The following is a 12,060-nucleotide window of genomic DNA, read 5'->3' on the forward strand; positions in this document are numbered from 1 at the left end:
GAATTCAGAGTTGGGATACTTATGGAGTTCAGTTCAGAAGACAGACTGCACTTAAATTATATTATCTAGATAGAAGTGATGCAGGTCAAATGTGGCATTAAGTGAATAGCTGTGTAGTAGATGGTAGATTTGTAAGCAAGAGACACTGTCCCTTTTGCATGTCCCAGCAGATCTGTCAGTCCCAAAGCACAATGTGGGCACTGTCAGGGAAGTAACATTGCAGCAAGATGTCTAATTGCTGATGCTTATCAGATTCTCACCCTCTCCTACTCTCTACAAATACAACAGTGCCACCTGCAACCCTTCTGGATGGTTTTGCAGAGAGCTTTCTGGTTACCAGGGTTAGTAGATATAGCTGAACTACTCAATAAAAGGCCTTGAATATGTAACATATTGCAATATCTAAGTTACAGGAAGTCAGCACATCTTGTTTGCGGTTTTTTTTTTTTGTTTGTTTGTTTTAGCATTTTCAGATGACGATCTGGCTGGGGTTCTGGACGATGGGGAGTACCGTCCTGATAAGAAGAAAGGTAGGTCTTTACACTCTGCTGACCAAGTCCATTATAGTTTGTTTATACCCCAGGTCAGTTAATACACAGTATGACCCTTCCATTTGGAGACTAGGAATGGTGATAGAACTGAGATAGAGGGTGTAGTGAGTGGACAGACTGGTATTTCATCGTTATTTACATTGTGGTAGCGTTTACATGCGCCGATGAGGATCAGAGTCCCATTGTGCTAGGTGCGGTAATAGATCTTTTAAATATTGCTACAGCATTCATTTTCATTTGTTTGTGAGAGAAACAAAGTGAAGTCAATCTAAATCCAGAATAACTAGTCTCAAAAGACATAAGATGGATTCATTTATCAGTTCTTTCATTGTTGTTACTATGTTAAGCAACACAATGGCCTAGGTATTAATTTATGCTCAGGTACCATGGTGTATTCATGCCGGATATAATTACCTGCACTGTGTGCTATAGTCACCTATAATTACATCTGCAGTGTCTGGTTATAGTCCCCAAATCATCTGTTTTCCATGATGTGGCTGCTACCAGTATGGATGAATCTGTCATTCAGCAGCTGGCAGCCAAATCCAGGTGCAAGACTTTCACACCCACTTCCACCCCCCAGCCTTCCCCAGTTCTCTTGCTCCACTGAAAGCAGTTGTAATATAATCTGAGCAGCTAATCTAGTATAGCACCCTGCGCAAAAGGCAGTGGAGAAATTGGAGCGGAAAATGAGACTGATAAGGAGTCACGTGCGTAAATTCTTGTACTTAAATCACTGCAGTAGAGCCTTGCATCACTAACAGACAACACAAGCGAGTCCTGGTCCTTGAGCTAAGAGATGTGGGTGGAAACAGAGACTAGGATCAAGCACCATGCTAAGGCCTTTCATGGAACGGAGATGGAAAAGCATTACTGCCAGCAAGGCTTATAGAAAGTTGATGGGGAGGTAGTTTCAGAAGCTGAAAACTTCTGCAGTGAGACTTTCCAGAAAGGCATGTGACTCCTTTTTGAATCTTCTGCTCCCAATAGAACTAGCCTGAAGCTAGGAAATTTGCCAAAGGAGAACTGTATTATGGCCACGGGGAAAGACCATGGCTTGCTCTGGCAAAGAGGCACATTAGCTTCATCCCAGCAAAGCAAAGGAGAGAGGAACGCAGGGTATCTGCAGCCTTTATGGCCTCCAAGACCAGGGGAAGTTTTAGGAATGCAAGGAAGAGAAACCTATGCAGATGAATTTGTTCCCTTATTAGCACTGTGTCCTGTATGGATGCCATCGATTGCAGTACAGGAGGGAAAAGCAGCTCTGCTGATAAAGGATGCCACCCTAAGCTTGTCCACAGGTCACTTCAGCCACCTCTCCTTTGTGGCATGATTCCAGAGTAGCCTTTTTAACGTGAATCTGGATTACCCACCGAGACATTGGAGGAGGAAAATGGCAAGGAACAAACTTGTAGCCCACTGGCAGGAAGGAGAAAACCTTTGGACCATTGGTTTCTTTAACTCCAAAAACAGTTACAATTTATGACTTAGCTCCCCCTCCCCCATTGCCCCCAACTAATTAGTTTCGTTAATTAGCTTTAAGTTATTTGAGGAGTGATTATTTTATTTTTAATGGATATCAACTAAACTTCCAAAAGTTGCATTTTACCAGATAGCATCTTCCTTCTAGGATGAACCCCAAGCAATGACCTACTGTCAGAATGTGCTCTTGCTCCTGTTGAAGTCAATGTTCCTTAATGTCAGCAGGTGTTGGGTGAGGCCTTCTTCATCAGTTAGGAAGTATTGGTTTCACCTATGGGTTGGAAAGTCCTCTGAGGAATGATCCAACTTCTAGTGTAGTCAAGGACAAGAGTCCCACAGCATTGGGAACTGGTTTGGGGAATTGGCTTTCATGACTAGTATTTTGAAAATACAGACATTTTGCCTCTCATGGTAGAAAAGATAAAAGTTTCCCTCAACTTTCTACCACTCACTACTGGTTATTGAGAGTTAAGATGAAGACATCAGGCTGCATGTTTGTGAAGATCCACAATATTAAAATAGGGAAATTCAAAAAATGAATACCACCAGCCCAGTCAACAAACTGCGCTAAAGACAAACTGCATTGGAGTAATTAATATTATGCTGACCCGCTTCCATAAATTCAAGATTTATTTAGAGTGATTTAACTGTAGATTTTGGAGGGAACTTTTCCTCCTAACCCTGTTTCTCCAGGGAAAGCAGGGGGTTTAAATAGGTGTCAGGCGAAGTAGAGATTGCTTGGCATTATGGAGCTTAGTTGCACATTTTTCTATTGACAGTGCAAGTGTGCCGTGTGATTCCATACAGCATGTCAGTTATCAGCCCTTTGTCGTCACTTCGCAAACCATTGCTTAGTACAGGAATAGGATATAGAGAGCTCATCTGCCCTACAGAAAGGACTACCCACTTAAGGCGGCTCCTCTGATAATATGTATGATGTCTTAAGTCTTCACAACAAAAGCAAAGAGAAAGGAGAGGAAGAGTCATCAAATCCCTGGAACTGATCCCACTTTATGGCGAAAGAATGAATAGGCCTGGCAAGCCAGGTTCTGGTTCTGAGCTGTGGTCTGTGGCACAGGTCCCATTGTACCGAAGTGCATCCTGAATAAAGGTCACTGCTTCACAGTTTGTAGAAGATGCAATAAAACAACAAGGATCATCACAGCTGGGATTCTCTGCTGGAATGTGAGAATTCTCACCAGGATTCCTGCCTGGGTACTGAATCATGTCACTGGTTTGGCTCCGACTGGAATAAACGAATGTGAGAGTCTACTCATTTTGGTATAAATGCCTGCTAAATACAGCTTGTCAAATCTCTGAGCAGCTGCTATGGGCCCAATTCTGCAAGGTGCTGAACACTCTGAGCTCCCATTGGAGGCAATGAGGCTTTAGGGTACTCAGACCTTGGTAGGACTAGGTTCTGCTGCATGTACCTATGTCAGTGTGGGGACCTAATTAATCCTTGGAAAAAGGGGGAAGCCACTTAGCTCTTCATACCTCCAGCCAGATCTTCTCCTTTGACTAGAGATTTACGGCCCCAGTGTAGTGTCAGACTTTGGCCCCACTGAGCCAGTAATTATTACACTCATGTGCATCACACACACACTGCCCTCTTCCCACCCGCATTGCACACGTGCATAACTCATAGTGCCTTAGTTCTCAGAACATAAGAAAATGGAGGTACCATGAAAGAGAGGTGTGAGGCTGATTAATGGGCTGAACTGTTTTAAGTCAGCCTGTCACCAGAGGGGTGGAGTAGAACAGAGGGTGATCAGTTCCTGCATGCCCCTTCCCCTGTGTATACATTTTCAAGCTGCGTGTGTTGCAGGCATCTCTCATTATGCAGGTCCCTCTTTCATCGCCCGCCCACAGCCTGGCACCAAAAAGCCTTTATTGGAGTGACCCTGGCGTTGTCTCAAAGGAAGCCGGGATTTCTAGACTCAAGTGCAGATACACATAAATGAAGCCACAAGCAATTGTAAAGCCTGCCTTTGATGGCACAGCTCTAAATTTATAATCAATTCCACTTACAGCCTAACACAGTGTTACTGAGCCAGCAGCTGTTTAATTAAATACGAGGGTTACCTTAGTGTGCAGGTTTACAGTCATACAACAGCATGTTCTGTACTGCAGCTTTCCTGCAAATGTTACCCCCTACTCCCACCCATCACCGACACTGAGAAAATCATTAAAGTCACAGTAGGATCATGAAGGTGGCTGTCAGCTTGAGGATCCTGGGCCAGGCTGGCAGCCCTTTACCCTGCTGTGCTAGGAGATGGTAGTAAGAAAGTACTACCCCGCTCTTCTCCTCTCTGTGACTGTCTTCACTGCCAAGACAGGTGTGTTTTCAGCCAGGGCAACTCATGCACATAAAACCTTAATGGAGACATGGCACCTGTGGCTTTACCATGAGGTCAGCCTCGCCTAGCTGCCGCTCAGTAAACACTACAGGACCACGTCTCCACTAGGATTGTGCAGCAAAGTCACTACTGTATGCTACTTTTCCCACAGTTTGTCAGAGTGAAGACAGCCTACATTGGCTCTGCCAGCCGTAGCACAGCAAGGTAGCTGTGTCTGCGTGTGGGCTGTGCTTTCACTAGCGGCTGGTTTGTTGAGAGAAGGCGGAGCGGGTGTGTGGGGGGGTGTCTCCTCCATGCATGCTACACAGGTTCAGCAGAGGAGCCAGCGCAAGCAGTTGGCGGGGTGGGGAGCGGTTTGTGCTGGGGAGCAAGCACCAGGCATCTGCCCCCCAGAGCAGCTGCTGGCATCGCCGCAGTGCCTGATACCTGCCTGTCCACCAGAGCCAGTGCAGCAGGGCTGCGGTGACAGCAGAGCACCCTGCTGCCCACTCTGCCCCCATTGCCCTGGCACGAAAGGGCTTGGTGCTGCAGGGCGAGGACTAAGTAGGTGACAGGCTGGCAACTGGGCCTGGCCTATTCTTCTCAGCCTGGTTTCAATTCCTCTCTCATTCTCGGTCTCCTCTCCTCCTCCCCCCAACTCCGCCTGCCTGTCCCATTGTGTCTTTCTGTCCCAGGTTCTCTTGTCCACATGTCTCGGGGTGGGGGTTGGCTCCGCGGGGACAGGGACACAAAAGAGCAAACTGGTCTGGTCCTGGGTCTCTAAGGGCACATCTACGCTTCAAAATTGTCGCTTTAACCTATGTCGGCATGCAGCCACCACAGTAATTACATCGCTTGTGCGTGTCTACACTTCGCTCTGTGTGTCGGCGGTGCAGGTCCTCACCGGGAGCCCTTGCACTGACGGCACTCAGCGTGGGGCGTTGTGGGATGGCTTCTAAAAGCCAGCAACAGTGGCTGTAACCAAGGCAGTGTCGTTGACCTAACTACGTAGACACTGACTCGGCGCCGCTCGTGGGCGGAGTCAAGTCAGTGTAGCGGGCGAGTTATGTCCACGGGAGCGAAATTCTAGTGTAGATGTTTACAGAGTTAGGTTGATGTAAGCAGTTTCTAACTCTAGTGAAGACCAGGGCATAGTCTGTACTCAAGAGCCGCGTTGGCTGGCTGGCCGCTTCCGGAACAGGGGAGCTTTCAGAGAGCCCAGCCACTGTTTTATGTGCAGCTCTAGGATGCATTTGCAGTGTGGGGGGAGTGGAGCGAGTCCACCTTTCTCCCACCCTGGGTGGGGCAGGCTGCAGGGCGCAGCTGTGGGTTACAGCAGTGGATTCAGTCAGGTGATGGGGGGCAGACCTGAGGCCCTCGCATGAGGAAAAGCACTGCTGTTGGCTTTGATCCCCAACAGGCCCCAATGAATGTGGATCCCATCCTGGCAGCATCAGCCCTAATGACCCTTGTCTTTCTTTCAGGTGGCAGCGACTACGATGCAGGTAGGTAGTGGCGCACAGAAGCCCAGCTCCATTCAGCCCCAGACCGACCGTGCTACCACAGCATCTCTGAGCGATGGACACGCATGAACACCCACCCCCTGCCCACCACATTTCCCAGACTAGTTTGCTTGAGAGGCTACGGATGATAAATCCTGGCCAGTCTTAGAGTCTGCAGAATAGCCCAGGTGACCTGGGGGAAGGGAGAGAACAGCTAGACCCGGGAGATAATCATTTTGGACCCTGAGACGTATTTAAGCACATCTGCTCCTCTGCTTTGTAGGCACCACCGCCGAGACTGGGACAATAGCAGGAATAGCCAGTGCTCTTGCCATGGCATTGATCGGTGCTGTCTCTAGTTACATTTCCTATCAGCAAAAGAAGTTTTGCTTCAGCATACAACGTAAGTGGTTCAAACACTCTGAGCAGAGCACAGAGCCTGCTGGGGAAAGAGGAGGAAAGCCCCTTGGAGGGGGATGGTGCTCAGGACAGTCCTGAGCACCTCGCCTGAGGGTCCACATGGGGTGCAGCGACCCTCCCTCTTTCTGTGCAAGAGAAGGGGGCTGCGGCCCCCGGGGAGAACCCTCCAGGGATTTGCCGTGGGACAGCCCCACTAGGAATCCTCTGAGACGTTAACGCACCCTGAGGCTGCAGTAATCTCAGGGCTGTGGTACCCACCTTGCACGGGAGTTCCAGCAGCATCAGCTCATGGGAGTGATGGTGCTGCTTGGCTGTGTACCTAGCCAGGAGGCCCAAATTGTTTGTCAGCCCCTGCTGCGGCTCTCCATGCTAGGTAGCTAAAAGACCCAGGGTTTGTGGGAAGGGGCTTCCCTCATTACACTGGAGATGGGTGGGGGAAAGGCAGGAGTGGGGAGCAGAGGCAACACGAGAGGGTCTATGCAGGAAGCAAGCCTCTGTGCATAATTGGTGAGATACACCCAAGGCCTCCTCCACAATCTCTCTGTGGCATGGCATCAGGAGCCGAGCTGTACCTTGGGAAGTTCAGGAACAAGAAGAGTGGTGGGGTAGACTGGATACTATTATTGTCTGAAATGTTATTATTGTCTGAAATTATCCCTGTGGAGGGGGAGAGGACACCTCCCCACCCCACAAACCTGGCTCACTAGCAGGCAGAGGAATTTTGTAAGGATAAAGCATTCATTTTAAATTGAAACAGCATGTATCAGCTCCAGCTCTTGCAAGGGGCGGCTTTGTTCCACCCCATGCAGGAACTCTGGATCTGAAGGGTTTTTTTCTTATAACATTAACCATTTAATTGACCAAACTATTCAAACCCACCATTTGATAAAGGTAGCAGCTCCTCCAGCAGCTACACCCCTCGCCAGTGTAAATGAGGGGACTCAGCTGCTCCCTTGCCTCTGCACATGGAATTATTGACTGAACACGCACACACATTAGTCCTGACTCAATTGCAGGATACCAGCATAAGCCAAACAGCCAGAAGTTTCTTCCAGCTTAAAATGATGGCTCTACAGCATTTCATTACAGTCTAAGACTATCTTGGGGTAGAATCTGTCCAGACTGTAGTGTCCAATGAATGACGTAGGAACATACCATGGACTGAGGAATAAGAAAGAGTAAATATAACTGGAACTGAAAACTTACCAGTAGGTAGAGAAGGGAGATACAGCAAGCAGCAGCTGATTCCAAAATGGCCTCTGTCATATTTAAAGGACTAGCCCCAGAAAGGCATGCTGGGAAAAAGAAGTTCCTATAAAAGGAAAAAGCCTGTAGTGGGAGTCATAAAGGAAGTAGTTATAGCAGTATTGCTTGCCACGTAATTGTATTTAATAGCCTCCAGTTCTTCCTCCTTTCAGGCATCTGTTCGTATAGTCCAGTTGTAAAGATTGCCTTTCAAAATAAACGTTTCCATTCTTTTCCCATGGGGAAAATAATAAATGTAGCAAGCCAGCAGTCGCAAGCAACCCTACAAAAAAAGCAAAGCGGAAGGAGACGATTTCAGGGGGGAAATGGATTACACTTCAACACCTTCTGTTTCTGTAAAGCATCTTTATTGTGAACACTTCACAGTATTAGGGCCTGATCCTGTAAGTTCCTTCATCTGGACAGACTTTTCAGGATCTGCTCCTTAGCTAACACAGTTGTAGAGTTAAGTAATAGCAGCGAGCAACGTACCGAGATGTAGCTACTGGGGTGGGGGGCAGGGGAATATAGGTTAACTTTGCAATGAGGTTTGGAAAGAAGCTATTGCTGTCCAGAAGGCAGTTGCACCAAGCACAGCTAGGTTGTCGGGAAGGGGCTTGCACTGCACAGGTGGAGGAAGGAGAGGAGACAAGGTCACTGAGAGAATGGGGAGGTCCATGGAGGACATTGAAATACGTGGGGGATTCTGAAAGGGATGCAGCTGTCTCTGAGGCTGGGCAGGCGAGTTCCTTTGTTTGTGAGAGAGAGGGTGAGCTGCAGCATTCTGCAGCTGCTGGAGACCTAGGAATGGGAGATGGTAAAGGACAGAGATGCAGAATCCAAGGCAAGAGGTGGCAAGAGCCTGGCCTAGGCAACAGTTCTCAAACCCTTCCATAGTGTGAGTCACAGGAGTGGGTGTTTGTATGCACCTGTCCGGCCCCTGACCCGCCTCCCTCTCCCACTCCGTCATGTAACATCCCCACAGCAGTTGTGTACATAGAGAAGAGCACTGGGGAAAGTGCTTGGTGTAGTTTTAGTAGCTGTCTTTAATGTGATGTAGCAACTGGACTGAGCCTAACCACCTGTGGGCTGACTTTTGAACACTGGTAGTCTGGAGCCCACAGGGTGGGACTCGCTGCCCCGGGGCTTCCAAGGAGTTATTATAAATAGCCAGAAAAGCTAATTTAAAATTCATCAGCTAAAATCCCTTGAGTGTCTCCTTCACTTATTGGGGCAGAAACTTATACTGAAACAATGCTATTTTCCTGGCTGGGGCTTCAACAAACAGGTGAGAGTTTTGGAAAATTAGATCAGCAGGAAAAGTCGAATGAATGTGTTAGAATAAAATGCCCTTGTTTGTCCCCCCCCCCCCACCATTTAAATGATATTTTGGAAAGAATAAATAATAAAAAAAGGAGCTTTGATAAAAGGGAAGCCGAAAGAAGCAAAGCCCAGAAAGGCAGCAGGAAATTAAAGATAATTATAAAGGAGGATTAATTTAAGCCATCAGACATGGCATGCTGGGATAATGTCAGGCCTTAGATGCATTGCAATGAATGACGGAAATCTGAGAGCAGTCAGCTGCGGCAGAACTGGCGTTTTATTGAAAAACATAAATTGTGTTTGGTGTTATCCCAGCAAAACACATGTCTTGGGGGAAGCTGCTGTGCTATGGAATGACCATGTGCTGGTAGCACAAAGGAACACTAGGCTGTTTGTCTGTGTGTGTCTCTCTGCCCGTCCAGTGGTGAGGGGGGTGGGCTCAGTTTGCATTTTTGATCTCATTTGGACTGGAACATTCATACACTCATGTTTTTATCAATGACTCATGCAAAGTTTTCCCCATATCCTTTACCCCTTTCTGTCCTTTAACATCCATCACCTTGGTATTTAGGCGCATCAAGATGTCTTAGGAGAGTTCTGACAGGATATAGTCAAGCAGAGCAATGTTGGTATTTCTGTGCTACTGAGCAGTTACATGGGAAAACTCCACACATACTGGTCACGCTTATCGAGAGGCGACTGAGAGTAAGGCTGGGAATTTCAAAGAAGCCTAAGGGAATTAGGTGCCATACCCCCAATGGGAGCTGGGCACCTGGCTCCATTGAAAAGCACCACCTGCATTGTTCGCAGCCCTCTCTTTCACCATTTGGAGCAAGGCCTTTCTTTCGCCAGCACACTGCACTTGTACAGCTTCCTGTCCACACGGGGCCTGAGACAGAGAGCCCGCAATTCCCATTGAAGCAAATAGGAGGAAAGGAGGTTGCTCTGCAGTGACAGGTTCAGACTCTATTTCCCTGCCCCCTGTCCCCAGCCCCCTTGGTCATTGGTTTTCTAGTGATTCGCACCAATAGCAGTAATCACATTACACCTTCCATGGGAAGGGCTCAAAACGTGTCACATGCTTTGAGCCACCCTGTCAGCCAGTGACTGTTACCGGCAATGTACGCTATGGCATAGGAAGATTAATTGATTGGCTTAAGATCACACTGCAAGGCTGGGGTAGATCAAGGAACAGAAGGACCTAAGAGTCTTGTTTCCCAGGCCTCTGTGTTGACCCATGAGCGAATGCCCACTGCTCACCTGTGGGAGCTTTTATGTAGCTGCTTGGGCTAGTACTGACTTTAGCTGTGACTCACCTCCCATTACACACTGTGCTGTGTTATTCTGTAGCCCTCCTGCAGCAGCAGAGAAGAAAATGTTTACTTTGCTGGTAGCTCTTGTTCCCCTTTCCTACAGCTTGTGACCTGCTTTTCCCCAAAAAGCATTAAAAGAACACCCCTCCGCCCCCTGCGATGAATTAACTGTTCCCACAGAATCTAGAAACAAACATCCACACATAGTGGTAAGAGTGCCTTAGTTGTTTTCCATCGAGTGATAGGGAACTCACATACCTGATCATCCATTTGGTTTGGCAACTACTTCTATCTTCCTTAGTACCAGACCAGGTGTAAGGGTCCCATCCTATCTGCCAAGTTAGTGCATTTTGGCTTCCCCACGCCTGCAGTGTACATGCCTTCACCTTTTTAGCCATATTTCCGTTCACATCCATTTAATATGGTATAGTTTCTTTAGTGCTGGGTATACTATTACGCCTAATGGTGCATTTGTCCTTGCAACCTGCTCGGTGAGCTAGAGAAGTAATATATCCCCATTTTATAGACGGAGAATTGAGGCAGAGCGTGATTTAGGCACAAGAGTTCAGTGAGCATTAGGTGCCTAAATGCCTTAGAGATTCTGGGCCTAAATGTCTTGCCCGCCCCACCGCACATAGGGAGTCTGTGGAAAAGCTCAGCCTTAAACCCACATCTACATGGTGCAGGCCTGTGCCTTAACCATAAAACCATCCAGCCCTCAGCTGTGACAAGACTTTATCTCAGAGGCATTGGCCAGGCAGCCACTGCATGTCTGGTCTGGCACTGGGGAAGAACAGAGCTATGGGGTCTTTAAATGTTAGCTCTGCTCTGCTCTTACTGCCATGAGCATGTACTCTTGCTCACCGGCAGCAGACACTGAAATGTTTTTGTGTGTCCTGTTCCCTGCAGCCATTGCTTTCTGCCATTTGTAGTAATAGGCTAAATCCCATTTTCCTGACCCCCCACAAGTAGTCACGTCAACTTCATTATGACACAAGGGGAATAGAACTAGGCCAATAAAGAAGCTAGTTCCCCATACAGTGTCCGACAGGCCCCCAGAATCTACTTTTCCCGAAACTCCACGCCTCCGGGATCTACTGTCCCTTGTTGTCAGGGTGGCTAACCCTGATGTGGATTCAAACCATTGTTAAACAGCAGCCCAGGCATGCCTTTCACGTTCACCAGGGCGACCTCACTGTTGCTTTGCAATGACTCGGCCACTCCTAGCAGGCCCCGCTGAATTATTTTCCTACTCTGAATCCCAGGTGAGTGAGTCAAGCTGTTAGTTGCTGTATGTGACACCCCGTCTACACTAAGTACACAGTGTGACAGGCATAGATCCAGTTCCAATGAACAGGGTGGAGTAACACAACTATATATCCAGCCATGACTGTGCATCCACCCCACCACTGCATTGCGGGACCAGATGGCGAGTTGGTCCGCGTTGCCCAGCGGACGTGCAGAAGAAGCAGTGCTCTGGGATGTCCTGCCACAAGCACTGGGAGGGAGGAAGGCTGGCCAAACTGGTGACATAAGTATGGTTAAAACCAGCATTACAGCCTGATCCCAGCCTACATCATGTAATGACCATATTGTGCATGAACACAAATGACAGCAGTGCCCGGTTACAAACTGGGTGAAAGTTTATAATGCAGCCAGGGCCGTAGGGTGTAGCTTTGCTTGTTGTGTGAGTTGTGTTCCAGAGGCTGTGTTCTGTGGTAAGACTTCTTTGTTGTCATTCAAAGCTGCAGAGGGGCAAGGTAAAGCTGGCCTTGCATCTCCGCCCAGTTTGCTCTCCTGCTTAAGCCTTGAAATCCTCATTTTACCCTGTTCCCCCACCCACTGAGCATGTTTGGCAGTTTCCTCCCTTGCAACTCTGTTCCCA

General features: G+C 48.0%; 1 protein-coding gene across 5 annotated transcripts in view; it reads left to right on the plus strand.

The window, feature by feature from the left end:
• Positions 1 to 12,060, plus strand: part of CD99L2 (CD99 molecule like 2) — an 85,988-nt gene that overhangs the window by 68,505 nt on the left and 5,423 nt on the right. For 3 of the 5 annotated variants that reach the window (XM_073358348.2, XM_073358346.2, XM_073358347.2), the window contains 3 exons: positions 465 to 530; positions 5,857 to 5,877; positions 6,158 to 6,277. In XM_073358348.2, the coding sequence (XP_073214449.2) occupies positions 465 to 530; positions 5,857 to 5,877; positions 6,158 to 6,277 (207 nt within the window). Of the gene's footprint in view, positions 1 to 464; positions 531 to 2,812; positions 3,295 to 5,856; positions 5,878 to 6,157; positions 6,278 to 12,060 lie in introns of those variants that run through there. The other 2 variants (XR_012160616.2, XR_012160617.2) reach the window with 1 other exon arrangement.

Source organism: Lepidochelys kempii, chromosome 9 (assembly GCF_965140285.1).
Source record: "Lepidochelys kempii isolate rLepKem1 chromosome 9, rLepKem1.hap1, whole genome shotgun sequence".
NCBI lineage: Eukaryota > Metazoa > Chordata > Testudines > Cheloniidae > Lepidochelys > Lepidochelys kempii.